At 33.5% G+C, this 22,195-nt stretch overlaps 2 protein-coding genes across 9 annotated transcripts in view; one reads left to right on the forward strand and one right to left on the reverse strand.

Moving 5' to 3' along the window:
* LOC116344827 (general transcriptional corepressor trfA) overlaps positions 1–4,026 on the forward strand; it is a 29,884-nt gene extending 25,858 nt beyond the window's left edge. For all 5 annotated transcript variants that reach the window (XM_031773606.1, XM_031773607.1, XM_031773609.1 and 2 more), the window contains 5 exons: positions 1,208–2,440; positions 2,516–2,651; positions 2,729–2,800; positions 2,888–3,034; positions 3,118–4,026. In XM_031773606.1, the coding sequence (XP_031629466.1) occupies positions 1,208–2,440; positions 2,516–2,651; positions 2,729–2,800; positions 2,888–3,034; positions 3,118–3,192 (1,663 nt within the window). In that variant the 3' untranslated portion in view covers positions 3,193–4,026. The remainder of the gene's footprint in view (positions 1–1,207; positions 2,441–2,515; positions 2,652–2,728; positions 2,801–2,887; positions 3,035–3,117) is intronic.
* LOC116344829 lies at positions 3,829–21,574 on the reverse strand. 4 transcript variants are annotated; one of them, XM_031773615.1, is made up of 9 exons: positions 21,412–21,574; positions 6,145–6,186; positions 5,788–5,897; positions 5,680–5,705; positions 5,433–5,563; positions 5,054–5,366; positions 4,840–4,987; positions 4,651–4,767; positions 3,829–4,558 (listed from the first exon to the last, which is right to left on the reverse strand). In XM_031773615.1, the coding sequence occupies exons 2-9, from the start codon at positions 6,181–6,183 to the stop codon at positions 4,441–4,443; spliced, it is 1,002 nt and encodes a 333-aa protein (XP_031629475.1). In that variant the 5' UTR covers positions 6,184–6,186; positions 21,412–21,574; the 3' UTR covers positions 3,829–4,440. The 4 variants fall into 4 exon arrangements, with proteins under 4 accessions (XP_031629475.1, XP_031629474.1, XP_031629476.1 ...); XM_031773614.1 differs by having other exon boundaries at positions 21,402–21,574; XM_031773616.1 differs by lacking the exon at positions 21,412–21,574 and adding an exon at positions 21,326–21,343.
* Positions 21,575–22,195: the final 621 nt, after the last annotated feature.

Consider the following 22,195-nt stretch of genomic DNA (forward strand, 5'->3'; position numbering starts at 1 on the left):
TGGATTCTTAACGATAGTTTGATGATTTTGTAGCAGTATGTTTCCATATTTGTCGCTGCATTCCCCTTTTTATGTTTATTTTTTTCTTCTTCTATTTCAATATTTCGGATACTGTCGGACACAGAATAAAACATAATGCATTTCAAAAGTATTAACAAACAATACCACAAAATATTTACAATGTATTGGTAGAAGTGTTTGTGTGACGAGTGTTCTTTTGTTTCAAATTTCGACGGTGGTTTGTTGACGTTTCTACATATTAACGCAAAAGACGCGCTGTTTATCTTTTTACTGTCGTGGATTTATTTGTCTATGTGCTGCTTAAGTCACAACTCGTTTCTTTTGGATATGTCTTTAGCTAGGTTCAACAAAATACGAAAACAATGCAATGCATATGAAGAAAAAGCAGTGATGACAACAAATAGTCTAAAATATAGAAAACTTTAATGCTGGAGAGAGAGCGAGAGAGAGAGAGAGACACCGAGTATTACCGCATTTGGTTTTGTGATTTACAGTTAGGTTTACGCTTATTTTTTCAAAGTTTTATTTACATATCATTTCCATTCTCTTTCCTCCTTTTCTCTCTTTCTCCCTTGGACTGTGTTCCGCACACGCCGGTATTGTTCACATGTATATTTTTCGGAAGAAACCACTATTCAAATACGCTTTCTTCATAGTTGTTTTTGTTTCGTTTTGAGAAGATAACGCGCGAGTGCGGACATTCATTCAGAAAAACATTGAAACGCCCAATAGCGCACCAAAGTCACTTGAGCATATTTGTACACATGACAGAAAAAAAGCGTACTAAACGCGCAATGCATTTTTAATTATAAAAAGAGTACATACACAATGATATACACAATATGACATTAAGACACACGGCTATAAACGAGCCAGTGAATGACACCAGTTATTACATATTTGTCAACTTGTTATTTAGTTTATGTATATGATCCACAAATGTACAAGACGAAGAAGACAGGGAAAAAATAATAATATGAAAATGATTATAACAGAAGTACTGTACTATGTTGTAATCCGGGCGATGAAACGTTCGTTTCTCAGTTTAAATTTACCCATCGATAAGTGAAGACGCAGCTCACATTTGTTGCCAACGAAAAAATTGATCGTTTAATTGTTTTATATAAAAAATTTGATTGAATAACAGCAAATTGAAAATGTTGAAATTTGTTTCGCCACATCTTAGGAATGGATCGATGTTACAACAAACAACATCAGATGCATCGCCTCGTATGTACAATACTCTGCATCCAAAAATACGGTTACACACCGGTGATAATTTTCACGGAAGTGATGCATCATTGGCTTCATCAACGAATAACATCCGCACATCGAGCACATTGAATAGATCGAGCAAGATTCATGGTTCGATGAGCTCATTAGCATCATCGGCCACACTGCGACACAAAAAAGGCCGAGCACCCGATATTCCAAAAGTGAGCGTAAGTGCGAGCAGTAGTCCATCGCACAGTATACGAGCTACACCAATAACAAGGAAAAAACGTGCAGCACCACTACCTCCTTCAGCTAATAAACACCAAAGTATGATGTCGCCAAACTATCTAACAGCTGGTGCAACATTAGAAGAAGATAGTTTAAGTTCACGACACACTATTTCTAGCGAGTCTGTCGTGGATTTTCATCAAAGTGATTTCGCGCCATCAATTGAAAGTAGCTACGTTTCATCATCGAATGAAATGTCCATATCCAGTACGGAACCAAACAATTTAAGTACAGAATTCCAATCAAATGAAGTATCTAGTGATCAAATGACTGAATCGACTCCAATAAAATCGATAGAATCCACAAATGTTCAACGCAAATTGATACCAGTCGATGAGAGTTTATTGGACGACCTGGCGACAAATCAGCAGCATTCCGACGAAATGTCGGCTGAAGAAAGAGTAACTTATCGACGCAAAATTATTCCCGACCAAATAATAACACCGATTAAAAGTGTTGTTGTTATGCCGACCGATCGACAATGTGAAAAAATGAAAGAAAACAAAGAATCACAAAATAAAAATCGTCAAAGTCAAATCGTGATGCCATCAAATGTAATGGAAGAAGCGAGTCAAGTATATAGTCCAAATAAATCATCGTATGGCAAATGGAAGCGTCGCAAGGGCCCGGCTCCATCGTTGCCAATTCCACCGCGTAAGGTAATACAAATGTTGCCATTGCAAGAAATTCGGCATGAACTCGAGGTCATCGAAGTACAGCAACAGGGTTTGGAAAAGCAAGGAATAATGCTTGAAAAAATGATTCGCGAACGGTGTGAAGGCGCCGAAAACGAAAATCAACCGTTAAATGAATGTAAACCAAATTCAAAAGAAGTCGAAGACCTCATTCTACAATTATTCGAATTAGTCAACGAAAAAAATGAGCTATTTCGCCGACAAGCCGAACTTATGTACTTGTAAGTATTTTATGCGTATTTCTTTGCTTAGCCTTTTTCCACTCATTTGGCTGAAAAAATTGTTTTTGTTCATAGACGAAGACAGCATCGACTGGAACAAGAACAAGCCGATATTGAGTATGAAATTCGAGTGCTTATGGCGCAACCGGAATGTAACAAAACCGATTCGGATAAGGCACGAGAGGAAGCGCTTATATCGCGCTTAGTTGATGTATGTTTTGATTTTGAATATCTAATTGTGTTAATGTTAAATTCGAATTTATAAAAAATCATATATTCTCTTTCAAGGTTGTGCAATTGCGGAATGAAGTAATTGAAAGTTTGGAAATGGATCGAATACGTGAAGCCGAAGAAGATCAGGTAATTTATCATAGAGAATAATAAATGGTTGCTTAATTAAATTTCATTGCTCCGACTCTAACGTTGAAAAATAAATATTTATTCCAGAGCATAAAACAGCGCCTCGAAATGCATACGGCAAAGCGTGATGAAGAATTGTGTCAACAAACGCCCGTCAAACTATCGAAAAAAGAGAAGAAAAAACAAAAAGAGTCAAAGAAATTGGCCAAACAAAAGAAAATGGATGCAGATAAGGTAAGCAAACCGATGAGACCCCCTCCCATCTCTGTATGACGCTGTATGATGACACCAAATCTAAAATAAAAATCTATTTTTAGGATGCTGATGAAAGTGAAATAAGTCAATCGGAGAAATCAAAGGAGAAAAAGAAAAAGAAAAAGTTTTTGTTCTAAACCGACCACAATTAATGTACTGAGGCCTTCCATCCATCAACATATGCTAATAGGGAAAAAAGAGCTATTGTTTTCGTGATATAAAAGATAATTTCAATTTAATTTCGGATAAGAGTAAATGCGGTTCAAAACATACACATCCGATTCCAATATCGTCAAGTAGCAAGTTTCGTAGGAACGTTAAGAAGAAAGCATTTAATAATTAAAACATACTTACATATTGATTGTCCATCAAAATTGACATTATTAAGATATAAGATATTGAATAGTGCGATTGTTTTATTGTTAAAACACCAACTCATCTGCACACACATACATACACACACACATATGTGCACGCGGGAGTATCATTATTATAATTGTTAACGCGCACTGAGTGCTGACTTTGTTTTAAATGTCGTTTAGATTTCGAATAGTATACATTGTGATCCCACACGTAAATCACTGCACAAGAAATGTAAATGCACTGGCCAGTGGTCACACTACGTTTTGCATAAATTACGTTACTCAAACCGTCGGTGTATAGTAGTCGGTGCTTCAATCAAATTTATATCGTTTATGATCACATGTAGAAACTATTCTATAGCTGTTTATTTTACTTGAATTTGAAACAGGAACATTTTTGATTTAGCTTCTTTATTTTGTTTTTCTATGTTTCGCAACAAGAGTTTACATTTTACATACAAACACATATATATATTTTCTATAATCGTTGTAAAAAATGCCTAAAATGTTATTATTGTAAGTTTAATTGAAAGTAATTTTTTTGTCCTTTCCATTATGTGAGAGTTCGATCAATAAATGTATACATTTCTTTTTTTTTTCAAGCAATAACAATGGTCTTTTACTTTTTAACTGGTATATATATGGCTTTTAATTGAGAGAGTTAAGCGTGCTAACAAAGTGCTAAAAGCTAATCTTACGTAAGTAAATCTTTGTTTTAAGCTTAACATATGAGGTCATTATTTCTTCTTCTAAAGTACATGTGGAAAGGTAAGAAATCTAACGAAACTAACGTTTTTTTTGTCATTTTTTCAATACGATACATCTTTCAATATTTTACTCAAAACGCGTTGAATTGAGTTTAAATATTGAGTATCTTTTTTAAATTGCCTACTTCGTGGCGCATTTTCTATTATGTTGTCCATATTTACATTTTTCAAGAAAAACATTCTTTGATATCTTTATGGTATTCAATATTTCCAAGTAGAAATGCAAATGGATAAATCAATCAGAAGGGAGGGTGCTTTAATAACATCTGCATCGATCAGCTGGACAATTTGCGTTGTGCTTGATACAAGCGTCTTGACAGTACACATCGGCTCCTTCTTGTCCAGCAATTTCCCCAATAGCTTCGCATGTCGTTCTAAATAAAAAACGTTTATTTTAGAATCATTTGTCTAACATTTTGGAGTTGAAATTAACTTTACTCAAATAAATGTTGTTAAATTTACTTACGGGCAATGGCAAACCGATTCAGGACAGTTCGGAGGGTAACGCATACAATTTGTTTGACACCAACTTCTCATGCCAGGTAAAATGCGGTACGATTGCGATGGAATGCAAACTTGATCGCTATATAAATGTAAATAGACATTAGTATTGGATAATTTGGTATCAACTAGATATATGTATATTAAATCTTACCGAACAATAAGTGGGAAAACATTTTCATCTTCGGGTGCTCGGTAATCTCTGTAGTACAATAAGAACGGGTTACTCTTTCCAATGAAAAGAGGAGGCACACCACCGGTATTAGATGTAATGGCAATGTCGGCACAATTTCGGAATATCTCTGTGCGGTAGATAGAAGCAGACTTTTAGAGCTATGCTTAACTTTGAAAATGATTTTCCAATATACCTGGCTTTCCGCAACCGACTGACTCCGTTCCATTTTCACAAGTTCCCCACATATTCCCCGTAAAGTATGTCCATTGCAAAATACATTGGGTACATGTTACAAATGGTGGCAGCTCAATTCGATACTTGAACGTTCCCTTTTTACCGGCTTCATTTGGAATATAGAATTTATTATCTTCGGCGTCTTCAACTTTCAGAGGATACTTATCGAAACATTCCTGGTCGGCTTCAATGTATGGATTATTGTTTGGACATAAGGATATTTCAAAATAACCTTGATGATTTGCAGTCAATTCCACTTCGATATCAATTGTCTGAGTAATACAATACAATTGTATGTAAATCACAATATTGCGCGGCCTTAATTGTAAGCTACTTACTTGCCCAGCGGCATAAAACTTTGACGTAATACCCTTGGCATATGTTCCACCCGCTTCGTGTGGTCGCGGCTCTTCCAAATGATATGCATCTCCGCATACTCCACATTTACCACCATTTTGGTCCCAATGAACTTCATACGTCGTCGGCAGCAAAATAAATAAAATAAATATAATAATAATATGTCAGCTACAAAAGAGTTTATAACTCAATTCAGATTGACTTTTATGCTAAACTCAATTAATTTACCTGCATATCCGCCACAGAAGAGTTCGCTGTGGAGAAAATGATAAAAATTAAAAGTGATGACAATATTTTTTTTTAATTAATATTGTTATTTTTTTAAAGAATACTCACTTATCATCATAATTTACCGGGTTTGGATATCCAAATCGCCACATAGCGTTACGAGATGGCGGATTCATAAGCCGGCCGTGTCCATTGACTAGCACCAATAATGCGAGCAACTACATGAGATGAATAACATTTTGTCACATTTGAGTTCATGACTTCAGCCACGTAAACTTAACTAACTTTTGGACGGATGAAATGTCGTTCAAAAGCAACAATGTCAAACTTTTTACGTATTTATTACAATTCGTGTAACGCTTACAAAAACGTCGTTGAACGCATTTAATCAAATTATTTACAAATTAAAATCTTGAAGAGCATTAATTGTGTTTGGTATCACTTTTCGATTGTATACACACGTACCTGGAATCCAATATAAACGATCGCATTGCCTGCAGCCATTTTCTATAAATACAAAAAAAAGTTCATGCGCTATACGTGGATACAGAAGCAGGTCAACAAATTCAATTAGGTGTAAGTGCTACCCAAATGAATTGTCATCTATATTACATGAATTAAACGTAATTAAGTGAATCAGACTGGAAGAACACCTCAATTTGCCTCCGGTGGCCCATAATTCGAGCTCAACGTAGCTTGATAGTGATAGGTTTCATGCTTTGATTACACACAGTGAACTTAAATCACGTTAAGTTTATGTGAAATCGATTGAAAAGCTTGCTTGAAATTGAAAAACCTCATTTTGTTCATCGACAATATTCTTGTTGAACAAAATTTCCTCATTAGTACGCAAAAATAAGAAATTTTATTATTCTCATGGTTCTTTTGTGAAAACTATACAATTACGACAACAAAAAGGCATTTGATCTGTTTTATGAGACATTTATTTGAGAATTTTGTGATAAACGACTGTTCGTGTATTTTCCTTGTAGTTGCAAAAACCACTTTTTACTTATGTTTTTATGGTTTGTAGAATATATGGCTTGAAAATGTCCAAAAAACAACATGTATACTGCATACCTACATGTTACGAAAAAAAAACACACACACATATGTGAATTCAAAAGAGATAAGAAGAATTTACGTCTTAATTACGGTCTTTTGTTCAAAAAAAAAACTTGATATATCTAAACCACATGGAATGTTACTCTTCCAAATCAGGCTCCAAACAACTAACACGAGTATTCCATTAATTTGCAACATGTTTACATCGTACGAAAAATCGGATTTGAACATGAAAAGGATGTACGTATTTTTATGTGAGATATCCGGTAATGATACTTTGCAACATTTTAACAGGCATTTAGAGCATTTTATTGAAGTTTAAAACTGGCCAAAGAAATCATTTTCAAAGTGGTTTAGATCAAAGTATGGAAGCCAGTTTCAATGGGCTTGAAATTTTATCGCGTAATAAATCCATTGTTATTTTTCTGTCGAGTTTGGTCATCAGTCGGATTGAAAACGTGGATAAACACTCTTAACGATATTCAACTATTCAGCAAAATAGATTTAAAAAAACTGTATTTGTTGACGAGATTCGAGCAACACTAGGAAAAAATTTAATCCAAATACAAAAAAAGTGCACACAAAATTAATCAGATCTAAAACATTCAATTCAATGACTTGAGAATGAAGCGGCAATGTGTCCGTTCATCTGATATTAATTAGCGTGCAGAGAGAATATATATTTTTTGCAATAAATGAATGTGATTTACAAATACTGAAAAGAGAGATTGCTCCATGAAGTGTCCACATGTGTTTGATATCGAATTTCCAATTATATGACGTAAACTCATTTATCATCAAAATTCATTTGCCAATGCAGCGATGAAAAAGTGTGAATCTGGTTGCGTACAATATATTCATCAAGCAGTTGAATAAACTATGTTAACTCATTCTAAAAGCATCAGTTGCTCTTCATCAAATTTTGTTCGTTCGTTGGCGGTATTATGTGTGCGATGCAAAGGCATACACAAGTTCACATTGGATGTGGCAAAGTATCTGAATGGAGACAAAGGACAAATGCAATTTAGCTGATGAATCGTTTTAAAATTTACCGCTTTTTACAAAGGCAAGCTGTGTTTGTGATACGCTAACGCACCATGCCATGGTTGTATACTGTGTACGCTGTACATTTTAACTAAATTATAGAAAATGTTCAAATTGTCGTTGTAGCATGCGAGAAAGAGAACATGAACAACTGACTCAATCTGATTCACATAAAATTTGCATAAAAACCGATAAACAAGAACATTTTGCCGAAATTACAATCATACAACATAGAACATAGACCTGCCTATGTGACAAACACGAACATACATTGAATCATACCCAAATAAGAGAACGTTAGAGGAGAGAAACGAAAGTGATGCAAAGATCAGTGGCAAAAGTGCTACTGTTTCGATTTACGTAGAAACATAACGCTACAATTACATGAAAAATGTAACATCCACATAACGCAAAGCATCGAAACCGAAAGTAGCTTTACCCATTCAGCAAAATCTATGGCTCTTTGATCGTTTCTAAAACAAAATATGCATTTAACTCCGACACTGATGTCGATTTATATTAAGGTGCCATTCTCATATGTGGCTACCAAGTGTAACACAATAACGACCGCTTCAGTCATTCTGCGTTGTGTCTCATTATTTATTCATTTACATTTAAACGGCTTTGGATAAATTCGTCAATCTCTTCGCTTGTTTATGTGTATTGCTATGCTTGTTTCATATACACATATGCACAACATACACATACACCCACTGTAAAGAAAATAAATAAAATGCAAGCCGGCACACGAACGATATTTTACTATGACTGAAGCATCCGATACACACACACGCAGATTAATTTATGTACAAAACTTTACCATTGCATTTACATGCAACAAGGTATACACAGCATCATATTGCTTCAATTTGAATATACTGTGTTTTGGTGTGATAAAGAAAACAACATGCGTTTACAGCACGCCAGAGAATTCATGCTGACTATGTAAATCATTATGCAAATTTATGCTCTATAAGTTTTCTAAGCAATATACTGATTAGACGAGAAAGCGACAAAGAGACAAAAGATATCAACATTGGAGTCCCATTGAGAGCGTTCAAACTGAGCAGTTCAGATGTTGTGACGGTCCGATGATTCACATGTCAATTCATTTACGTTATTAACAACCGATTTGATATATAACGTGCAAACTAAAACCAGTTCCAATTTTTCGTCACCATAAATCAATTACTTGATGTTTGACTTTTTCTAAAATACTATTCAAAACTTATCCAAGTCATTTGAAAATAAATAAAGCAAGTGATAAAGTTTGTCGAACTTTGAATGCACTCACAAAAATCGATAAATAAAAACAAACAAAGTATCGTGTGTAAAACATAAAGAAGCTCCTGCGGTGTTGAATCCTATTATTTTCAAAATCGACACCTGAACCGTCGAACCGTCGTTTTATAGAATTCTTTGTCGGTGTTATCGTTACAGAAAAGGTTCAATAACCGGATATCACCATGTTATCTATCCTAATGTTGGTGCAACTCTCGATAAAATGAAACGATCAATACTTGTATAATTTCGAATAATCAAATAAAGTGAATTAATTAATATTTGTACTTTTCAATTTTGCCATTTTGTGAACGGATTTAATCAAATCACAATTTTCAGCAATTATTTACAAAGTCATTGAATTATTACACTCAAAATAAATATTTTGTATTATTTGTGTGATGATAATCTAATATCTATTGGATTTGCTCACTGTGAATTAATTAATAAAATTTTATGCATTATTCATGATTGGTGCTATTCATCGTGTTTTTTGGAGGATAATAAGATACATTTAACTTTAGTCCATTTGAAACTATTTTAAATAATATTAAATTAATATTACTTTTTTTATCAATACAAAAACGCATTTTTCTGCATCGAAAAAACGTTTGGTTCATCGTTTAATTACACATATAACGTTTACTCTTTCGCAAACATTTACAAATCCGCTGGTATATTGATAAAATGTGCTGTGTATTATTTTTCAACCAAATTGAATTCAATATAAATGTAACAGGTTTCGATAATCCATAACATTGTAAATATTTTAACGATTTCATACACTTCGGTTATTTGCAGCCAACGTTTGTGAGGATAAAGAATCTGAAGCGTTCGTTTGACCACGGGTGGACGTCAAGTGTCAAATAACTTCAAAAATAAAAATGAAACGATGAGACGAAGCGATATTATAATCAAAAGCAAACCGGCTCATCAAACAGATGTGAATCAAGCCACAATTATGTGAACTTTATATTTTCGACGCATTTTTTTTATAAATTTACATTTTTGTTGAGTTTTCGATATTTTATGCATTTTACAAATTCTTCTTTGGTGATTAAGCGGCGTGCTTGAAGGGTTTTTGTTATACAGTCTTGTATGTGCACTTTTCGTACGAACTTTGTCGTGTTTTTTTTCACGACTCAGACTAATTTCCAATTAATTATTTATGCTTGAAACTCTATCACCATAAAACTAATCCATTTAGGTTGAACAACGAAAAATCATTTAAAATCAGCTAATTAAAATCGCATATTTTTGCTAAAATCGTTCAGGAAACGCAGTTTAAATCAGTATTGATTTAACTTGAAATGCATCAAATGTCATTTAATATCACAATTAAATAAAACCGGTCGCAATAATTGACCTCATGTCACAGTATCATCTAAAGCAGTTTCTTTGAACAGATATGCTATTCAACCTTCAATAATCTATGCATAAAATGAATGACAAATTAATTGGCATCCGGTAAAAACCAGATAACCAACCCATTTTAAAAAAATGGTCGTGTACTCGTAAAAATGATATTTGTTTTCTTTTTTTAAATAAATATTGATAAAAGTATTTGTTTTTCTTTATTTTGTACTCGCGATGAATTATTAATGAAATCCTTGCAATTTGGTTTGATGTGTGTATTTCTCTCTGTTTGACATTTGCTATTTTCCGATGAGTCTTTTAAGCTCTTTGCTCGTTGCGAAACGAAATTCATCATCAACATTCAGGAAAACTGGATAAATAAGGCGAATCAAAATGTAAATGTATTTTATGGCTTTTTTGCACATTTACTACTGAAGTATTGCGACTTTTTATGTGCATGTAAGGCAGCCATCAAGCCGCGCTTCATGGTATGCGGTTTTTATAGCTCACCAATTCTCTGTCAAAACTCGAATCAGAAAAGACATACAACAAAATGCGGATGTAGTGGTTGTAAATAAACCTTCCACAAACCAATGCATCAGCATCAGCAACTGCTCAAGCGAATTTAAGTTGCAATCGTCAATCAATTTTTGACAAAGCAATGAAATCAGCGATGAAAAAAATGTCAACAACCATGTCATTGTGGAGACATCGACGGAAATTATATTAAGCGTAAATGAGAGCAAAAACATCTTAACCCATATTTATACACCACTTTAGTTGGATTTCACCAAACTACAGTTGAAATTCACTCAAATTTGCAAATGGATAAAAAAAGCCTTGTAATACTTTTTATTCCATACAAACATGCAAAAAAAATACACGATGCGACACATTTGAGACTCAATGAATCTGAAAGCGATGTGCATTAGCAGAACTCGCTATGAAATTTACGTAAATGATCTATTTGATATGATGTCTTGATTAATGGATTGCAATTAAAACTCGTCGTTGAACTGTTGAACTCAACAGTGCAATGAACGTCGTTTAGCAACTAAATTCTTCTTCGGTTTTCCTTCAGATTCTTGGCAATATATAATATTTTATAATTATCGTTAGTTAAGTTTAGACTTCATAATTTTGAACTTCATTATCTTTTTCATCATAAAAAGAAAATTTATATATCTACACATATAATTTCATAAAAAGAAATTAATAAAAATTCAAAACCCATCAACGAAATCATGAAAATCCATCCTACCGTGGTAGAGTGAGAATATGCCTACACCTATTGTGACCATATCAGCTTTAAACTCAATCAAAAGTACTTAAAAAGTCATATTTCTGCTGCAGTAACCAATTAATTTTGTTTATAGATTATATGCAATGCCTCAAGTGTAGAATTTATATCACATATTCATTAAATTATTATTATTAAAATAAAACACGATAACATATAGAAGTCATATATGTGTACAATTTAGATCGGAAATGTGGTGTACTGTGAAAAGTTTTGCATCATTTGTAATAGAAATGGATTTCTTAGCGGTTATGCTGTTCGTTGCAAATCTGAACAATTTGCAAAAGCGCACATAAGATTTTCGGTATATTTGAGATTGAGTGTCGGGGTCTTTGAAGAGTGCCAAGAATAACGTCTGAACGAAAGCATTGCGGTAATAATGCAATTTCAAGGGTATTTCTTAGCAAACAATTATGTATAGTTTCATTGGAATTTTAAAACTTTGCCATTATAACATTTTACAACTCCTAATTGCGTTAAGCATTTAGCCAAATGTTATCAAAACATTTGCTCAACTTACTACCACAACGTTCCATATGAAAAGTCAAAGAACGCACCAGTGTCGGCTCATTTTGAAACAATGTTGATTATTTTCGGTCACATAATTCTTCGTCAGCTCTTCAGCCACGTTTTAATCGGCTTTGCATATCGGAGTTTAACGGTACAAAAATGTTCTCGATTGATGACGAACACATCAGTTTATTTATATTGTATGTACTTGAAGTCTGTAGCAAGCGCTGGGCTAATGCCAGTGATTGATTGTGTGTGAATATATGTATTAAACGATTCTCTCGCTTCAACGACGACTTAATGGGTACTCTGAACTCGCTCATTACTCTTATTCGGGTAACGCATCATTTAGCTCATCATTGAGAAATTATTAACGTCTTTGTTAGCAACTTACAAATGAGTCTTGCAGTTGGAAACGTGAAATGTGTGTTTTGACTTGTGTTCAGCTCCTTAAATTAGCGCACTTAATTCGTCAAGTGGCGTTCGGTTGCTGGGCAATTAAAACAAGTGCATGATGATATACGAAATATTTTCGGAATAAATGCACGTCGGTAAAGTTTTCAATGGCATTTTAACAACTGTTGGCTCATGGAAATACTAAGACCGATAAGTTTGTATTTATTGCATTTGAGTGTAAAAAAAGAAGAGGAAAACCGAAAGCCACTTAAAAAATTATTGAGAAAAAAACAACTTTATCAAATTTTATCATCAATTTGAATTGTTTGCTCGAAGAACTCTGAGATTGACTGGGAAAATCACCCATTTATATCATGCTTGTCATAAAAACTCATTAAAGTTGTGGCTGATAATGGAATAATGCTTGGTTTAAACATTTTATTACGTCGTTCGGCGTATTCCTTTAAAGGGGAATAAACCGTTTGGATTTCTTCTTAAGATCGACGAACACGAAATTTGTGATATACATATCAACATAAACTTGCATGATAAGTGAATGGATCCAATGCATAACCTTTACGGAGACACGCTTACGATTTGGCAACAAAAGGGAGGTCACTGAACTTTTATCAAAATGTCCTAAAATTGAAAACATCAACGTACATGTAAATTTAAATCAAACATTTCCATTTCAGAAGCCCATAAGTTTGCGTGTACAATTCCAGATAAACGCACATCGAAAAGTTGCAAATTATGCCATGTCAACAACAGATAACAACCAATTTGAAAAAAAAAAAATGGAAATTCAACTTTGTTTATTTTTTATCACATCATCCGCATTTAATATTTTATTAAATCGCATGTAATTTGTGTGTTTTCTGTTTTATTTTTTTGGTTAATTTTATATTTTTCATAATGATCAATTTTAAGTTGAATTCCACGCCCATAAAAATGTATGATATTGCTGGAATTAAATGAGATCTGTTTGTTGATTGGACGTAAGCCAAAAAAAATGTGACATCGTACCGTGCACTATCGAATAAAATTGTACAAGATGTCGTTATTTTCGTTGATCGGCTGTAATCTGATGTTAAACTGATACGTTTATCAAAATTCATTGATTGATAATAAAAAAAGGGTCAGCGAAAATGAGAGAGATGCTTGCAATGATCAAATATTTATTTATAGAATTTTCTCGTCTCTTTGACGCCGGCCAGTGTGTATTTTATTCTCTTCAAATATCTGATTTGATTGAACCAAAAGCGCTCTCTATCTTAATTCAGCAAAATGCTAATTTTATTTTCTCCAAACTAATTTTATCGATCTGATATCTTATCTTGCTTAATAAGTTCAATAGCTTCACTGAATTCAAAACGCAAAAATATTCGGGCAATGTATGAGATTAGCCTTTCGTAGATGTATTGAATTCCAAAGGCAGAAAGATCAAGAGTTGTAATTTATCCGCACGAAATCAGAATGTTTGGAGAAAACTTGTTTTAAAAATCCATTTTTCGTTCAACGTTGACATGAATGTAAACAAGCATCAATTCGATACATTTCACCGTCAAAATATATATTGAGAGCACTTTGTTATTCGTCAATAAATGACTCAATCTATAAATTATGGTACCGTTCTTTAAATAAAACCAACTCTATGTGGTTCAATGTACAGACAGCTTGAAAAGGCGACCATTAAAAGACGCAAATAAATCATGATTCAAAATCAATTTACACCAAGACTTTGTTTGAAGTTTATTGACTCGCCAAAGTCGTTACGTTTTCTGATCTTTCTCTGCGTACAAATGTGATGCGTGAATTATTTGCATAAATTAAATTCATCCAACAAATATTTGGGCGAAATCTGTTTTGCACATTTTATTTACTTGAACTGATTCTCCCGATTGATAAACTTCTCGTTTCCAATTTTGAACAAATTGAAACACCGTATTATTAACATTTTTTATGTGTTAAAACAATGCCATATAAATGCAAATGACCATATGTCTGAGTGCTATGTCGAAAAATGTACATTTTTCACTCAGTTTTTTTTTTTTTTTGAACATTTCCAACACTTTGACGTGCGGATTGATTCGACGAAGACTTACAAATTACAAAGTCATGAGAAGACGTTTTGCTGGAAAAAGGAATTGGCATAGACAGAAGTGGTAACTTTTGAACAGTTTTGTGTGTACGTGGTTTGAAAGAGACTTGAAACCTTTTTAGACTACAAGAATCACGTTTGAAACTTAAAACAAATATAATCAAGGATGAAACTGTGTGAGCACAAGCACACTTTAGCACAAGTCATAATTATACACAAGAACAAGAATCAAATAGGAAAACGCACTTCGCTCTCACGGAAACAAAAATATTATACTTAAATTCTTTGTGATGATGCACCGAAGCCTTTGTCCAAATTTTTGAAAAACACTTTGAGTTTTTTTGTGGTGCGTTGAATTGTATTCGTTTGAGAAAAAAATAGAAAGTTCTTCAACTGAAAACGTAAAAATAAACCCGCTGGAGTTTTAGAAAATGCGTTGTTCAACAACTCCAGAGAATCTCTTCCAAATGTAAATCAAAGCTTTTGTGAATTAATCTTTTAGTATTTTGGACATGATCAAAAACAATGAAAATTCGAGTGCATTTTCAGTGTGATAATTGTCCCGGTGAATGAGTATGAAAATGAAAAGAGTTTAATTTACAAAAATACGCATATTCAGTTATTTAATTGAAAATCCAATCGAATTGCAGTTGATTCAACATGATGCAAATAATGTCGTTTGCTGTAATGTAAAATATAATGACAAACGAAAAAATTGCCATCATGCAGCAAGCATACATTTTTGCGGTGAACAATTCAATTTGTATATCAATTGTCTACGAAACAGATTAACATTTTGATCAACTTTATCTCGTTGTGATTTCGCTGTTGAATTGAAATTCGGTAAATTTTTGTGTCAAAACATACCAATTACACGCAAATCGAAATCATTTTGCGGCACCATAAAGCTGGTGATTGATGATGGAACGTATGAAAGCAGTCATACAATGGGAACGACAAAAAAAATTGTATATTCGAAGTGATGGTAGAAAAAATCGATTTGCAAATTGGAAACGATATCGGCCAAATCCGGATGAGTCGTTCGTTACAATTGATAATTGACACTCACGATTGCCATAATTGAAACGAAGTATCAGAAATGAATAGTGGCGCATAAACTCAGATTTGTAATCAAAGTGCTGAGCGAATTACAACAGAGATTAGTCGATTTGCATATAATGCATTTTCATTGATTCACCGCTGCTAACAGTGAATTGGAACGTCAATAGTTCGTGATTAGTCATATTAGCAATGTCTTTGTAGTGAGTTTCTGTGCATACAAAACAATTTTCATCAATGAAAGCGAAGCAGAATAAAATGTTTTTCAAATTTCATGCCATTGCACGTTGAGTAATTGAATTTTAAGTTGACGTTTATGACACACACAAGCTTTCTATTTTCATAAGAATTTTTGCTATCGTCATATATTGTTTTGCATCACAGGTTTTATTAAATTCATCTAACAAATACCATGCATCAACATTTCACAAATTGGTTTGGCTACATTTCATTGATGCATTACCAAGCACAGTATGCTTTGAAAGTAATTTGTGTTCAAAGAAATTTAACTCTACATACAGACACACCGAATGGTTTCATTTAATTTTCTAAGCTTCGCACAAGAGTGTACTATTCTAAGTGGTGGAGAATAGTCGATTCGATGTGCCTAGATGAAGTGAATGTTGACATCGGCATTTCCGTAGAACGACCTGTAACGCATATCGGTATGCATATGTGCTATAAATTTTATTTAAACAATTAACAGCAGCAATATATTACTGTCGTGTGCAAATTTGCAATGTTCGCATTCCCATCTGTTTGCATTTTATCCCGATTCATATAACATATACACACAAACACCTGGTGAGTGTGTCAACCCATCGAATGCGTATATATGTATAATTAAAGACGAAACAAGGTAGCGTGAATGCGAATGCTACTGGAACAAAATAGAATTTACCTTCTTTCTTCAAAACCCTATTTCTTAATGCGTGGCAAAGACAAAATGATCAATTAAATTTATTACCGTTTACAAAGCACCAGCAACTTAAATATCGCCATTGAATGCTCTCGAAATGAAGAAAGTGTTAAACTATGTGAACATGTTCACAATGTGGCTGCTCTTTTATTTGAAATTGAAACGACACGAAGAAGAAAAAAAGAACAACAACGCACACAATTGATCTCATGGGTATCATTAGACCCAAACACATACACATACTGGCATCATTCATTGAAAATTCACCCTTTCATTTCACAAATTCGCTTTGCAGCCATACCTTAATTTTCTATTAGTAGCATCGGTAAATAAATTCCGACGAAAATCGAACAACAACAAAACGATAGCGTCATCGTACATCGATGTATTTGTATTTTCGTGTTTGTTGAAAGAAGCAATTGAACAATCAAGCGATAAAAAGTTTTTCGATTTTTCACCGTTGCGCGCTGAACAACCATACAATATTCTGTTCACGTGAAATTCAATGGCGAAAAATTCCATCATGAAAATAGTTAAAATAAAATCGATACATTTAGCAAGAATACAAGTATTACTAAATTGAATTGAACTCGGTTTTATTGGTAGAAATCACGTTTTTCTTTTTCAACGTAAGTACATTTGGTGCAATTTATTGGCCTCTTTTTTTAAATCTATCTCATGCTTGAATGGCATTTTAAAACAAAAATATATATCGAATTTTTCAAATTCGTTGAAAAAATTTCTACTCACTAATCACAAAAGAGCAATATGGAGTTGGAAGAAGGAAACTTGTACTCGATGTTGAAAATGGCCGGAAACGGCAAATCCATTAATTCTCGTTTGAATACGGATTTGGCAAAAATATTGTTTCGCGTTTTTTTAAGCAAAATTGGTAACAAATTGAAGATAAAAATTGAATGCTGAAGTGTAAATGGTAATATGGACCGACATTTTAGCAAATAAAATGTCTTTGAGCAGTTCAACCAATTTGTGAATCATTGATCGAAAAGAAGCGATGATTTTGAAGATAATCAGAATAAGTACACACAGATTGTAGATCGGGGACAAATGACGAACAGAGACAACTAAACTGCGCCAAATACCAAACTGCAAAAATACACACTCTAAAAACTAAATTGGTAAATGGTTGAACACATTCTGCATTCCAATCGTGCGTGCTTTTGTGTACGCTGTACACTGACAATTTCGCTTGCGGTTGAATGGGCAGTTGATGTCGCGACCACCGTATGTGCTTCACGATTTTTACTCGAATTTGAATTATTGGTGTTTTTGTTTGTTCGATTGGTAACGTTTATCTTCTGCTCTGTTGAATTTTTTTTATTGCTTGACTCAGTCAACCATCGCGGTACGTGCATATAAAGTACGTACAATGACTGACATAGACGGTCCAATGTTAAATTTGTTTCATTGGTAAAATAAATATTTATATAAATGACAAAATAAATGTTCCAAAAAATGGATGTTGGCCTTTTTTGTTGTCTGTTGATGTTGTTGTTAGTGTTTTCCGTGATTTTTTTTGTTTTGTTTTCTGGCTGAAATAAATATATTTATTTTATTGGCGTTTTAAAAATCACTAATAGCTCTATAGAACAGATGAGTGTGCACACACGACGCGACACGTAGTAATTTAATTTATAAAATTTTGCGTTCACCGTAATTATATTACAGTGGACAAGCACTTGTGCTGGTTAAACAAATTGTGCATACAAATGAGTAAATGTGTACTTTATTTTCGGCTACATCGTCACTATTATTTTGCTTTGAGCTATTCCATTTATCACATAATTCGATTGATTGAAATGCGCAAGTTAATGCCATTTAGTGCAAGAGATGAACGACTTCATTGTTATGAAGGCCCAATAAACCCCATTTAAATTCGACATTTTCATTTCGTTTTTCTCTCTAACACTCCCAAACAACAAACACACTACAATTGTCTAGATGAGCAGTTTGATTTGGCTTTTTATTAGTTTATAAAATGTGTCTTTGCATTTCAGTATTCACAATTATTGTGCTATTGTGCTACCATAAAATGAAGCTCACGCAAAGTTTTTCTTTGGAAACACTGTTGAAATTTGTTGAAAGAGTTCTTTGATGCAGAGAGACAAATGCTTGTCTCTTGGTGGCATCGTGCAGTTCTCGGGGGATGTAAATAAACGGTATACTTTTTTGCGTTACATGCAATAAGCACCAAAGTAGTGTCTGATTATCATGTAAACAAGAAATCGATTGAAAATCCCCATTGGTCACACAGTGTGTGCAATGTTGCATGTAAGCAAGCGCTAGGTACAATGTGCCAACACAAAACGGCCAACATAAACATAATGCAATCACTTGCTGTATTTTATTGACTTGGGCCATTGCACGGAATAGAAAAGTAGAAGCAACAAATTGTTTTATCGTCCTCAATGACTGTTCCGTTCGCCTTTACAGTTGTTCTTTATATCCTTTTATTGAAGTTATCGCATTTTCAGAGATTTATGAGACTGAATTAAATACACTTTATTACATCGAAAGCGCCGCGTCTATGGCCGACTATAGTCGATATATATATATGAGTATTTGTGTAAGAATGTGTGAAAATGAAACCAACAAATAGCAACCTTTTAAAAACTCGCAAATAATTCAAGTGGCTTTCAAGGCTGAAATATTTTCTTGTTCCCTTCACTCTCTCGTTGGATACGCTTCTTTATATTTTCCTCCGATGAAATCCAATTTTATACAATTCTATAATAATAACAACCAGAAACTTTGGTAACATTTCTTCTGTTGATTCTTCTTCTTCTCATTTTGTGTGCCATTAGTGAACGAATCGACTGCATAAATCTATCGAACTGAATTCGCTTTCAATACAAATTCAATTTTTTTTACACTGTGTAAAATTGTCGGTGTTTTATTTTTTCATAAAAGGTTTTCACTGTTTTTATTTTCACAATTTTCATGCAACAATACAAAAAAACATACACACCCACTCGCAAGCATTGAAAACTGTTAAATAGTATTGACTGAGCACAATGCTCTTGAATAAATTCAATTTTTGGATCTTTGTTACGTTATTATCGCTTGGCGATGTTGTTTTGCTGCCATTTTCTCATCACACGTTGTATACATGCTCCGAGATTCGTATTGTTCTCTTTTAGCATTGCTTATCGGGCTTCTGGTTTTCCACCAACTGCGGGAAATTCGAAAAATGACGAATAGAAAAAAAGAGCGAACGAATGAGAAAAACACGAAGAACGCATAAGCACCGCTGCACCATTTGACGTATTTTTGTGTACGATATTTACCATTTCACGTCGCATCGAGAAGAAATATTATTTTCGATCAGACAAATGCTTCATTCAGATTCAATAACCTGAATGCAGTTTTCCATGTCATTTGTGTCTGCTGTAAATGGGTACGATTGGTCTTTATAGAAAAATATCATTTTCGGATTTTATTTACAGATGTTCAATCGAATGCGATATCTGCATTGGATGCGAGACGGAATGAAAAATGGTACGATAGCAATAATTTCCACCGTTTTCCGTATATTACGGTCTTTTTTTACATATATTTTCTATGTGTTGTTAGGCTAAAATTTGTGAAAAACACACATACACACTCGACTCTCACCCAATATGTGGCTCCACATTGGGGAGAAATCGCATAAAAGTTTGATTCTCTTCCAATAAAATGTCCAGCTGTTATGAAATCAGATCCGGACTGATGAAGATTTTTTTATGCTAAATGCGATAACAGATTTCAGCCTCTAATTCATATCGTGTATATAGAATAGTGTAGATTCAACTAAAATGAGAAATTAAAAAAATCAAATCGTTGTTCAAGCTGTGCTAATGCGTCAGTTTTTCAGGTAAATTGAATTAAAATCGTGATTTTTATTTCAAACAATAAATCAAAATGTTTTTATGTGTATAACATTCAGTTGACCTATCAATACTTTTCCATAGAAATTCTATGCGAGTGGTCTTTTTCTACTTTGCACAATTTTGCCATTTTAATAATTAAAATGAATGAGATTTGAGAAAGATAGATTAAGATCTATATACGTTAGTATTTGATTCCATCCTCGGCAATGTCTATATTATTGACAATGAATGGATATATAGATAACGGTATAACGCATAATTTGTTATGAAAAAAAAAAATTGGAATGCGATTGCGTCGTATAATATAAATTGCAAACAAAAATCATATTTATCTCTTTGGAATGGGTTATAATGATGCTCTTTGCGAACGCCCCGAAAAGAACCAGATTATAAAACTTGAACGATTCACATCAATACATATAATAAATCGATAGACATTTGGCTAATTCATTTATGATACACTTAAGATTTGCAGACAAGTTTCAAGCGGCATTTATACTTTTGTTGTGTATTTTCGCTATTGTTATACTTTTATATTGTATTTTTATTTTAATTTAAAATGTTAAACTTGATCATAAAATTAACTTCTTACATTTTGTCGATGATAAACAAATTTATTCAAAACAAAAAAAAAAATTTGCACTTGGTAAACAAACGACGAAGAATGTGTCATTCGTTTGCTAAAAATGGCGTTGAGAAAATGTAAGAGTGAAACAATACTTCACTTAATTGCTATGGAGCTGCTATTGAGTGACACCAGCTGAATATTTCCCAAAGTGAAAACTAAACAAATTTTAATACCAATTCATACACGTTATGAGCACGTATTGTCTTGTTGCCTTCAATTCGGTTGGAAAACTTCACGTCAATTAATTATAGCGAAAGTGCTGCACGTCCGAATTTTGAATAAGAATTGACTGTGTCGAAAAGTTTCAATGACTAAATGATGACTTTACTACTGTGTGTGACTTCGGCTTGGGTTCGATTAATACTAACTTTGATTCCCAGTTGCATTTGAGTTTTGTAAGAATATGTTCAAGAGAACTTCAAGAGAGAGAGAACGTGTTTCAAGTGGCGAAACTAAAACAGAACAACAAAAAAAGTAACGCGCGCAAAAAGAAAACAAAGCAGGCATACGAAAACAATCACATGTTAAACGCTGGACGAAAATCAAATCATGGGCTATCGCTGTCAGAGACATGTGTGTGCGTCAAAAAAAAGATATGAACGAAAGAAGACCGACCAATTTCAAACTCAACAGTCTATAAGCTCGACTTGTTTTGCGAGAGAATATCGTTTGTTGAACTTTTTGTTGTTTTTAAATGTTTTGATTTCGTACAAGTTTTTTTTGTCATTGATATTCGGATTGGTCTTCAACATATGTTCGTAGGTTTTACGCCTGTTTATAGGCTACACTTATGTATTCAATTCGAATCGGTTTTTTGGTTGCTTTACCGTTGGTTATTCGGGTGGATGACTACTCAAATGTCCGCACATGAAAATATTTTTTCGTGTTGAATATGTATATTTACTGTACCAAAGGTGTAATTCACTGTACCGAAAACCATTCGAAAGTGTACCACATAGTTTGGTCA

This window comes from Contarinia nasturtii, unplaced genomic scaffold (assembly GCF_009176525.2).
Source record: "Contarinia nasturtii isolate CC-2019 unplaced genomic scaffold, AAFC_CNas_1.1 Cnas_scaffold_1182, whole genome shotgun sequence".
Classification (NCBI taxonomy): domain Eukaryota; kingdom Metazoa; phylum Arthropoda; class Insecta; order Diptera; family Cecidomyiidae; genus Contarinia; species Contarinia nasturtii.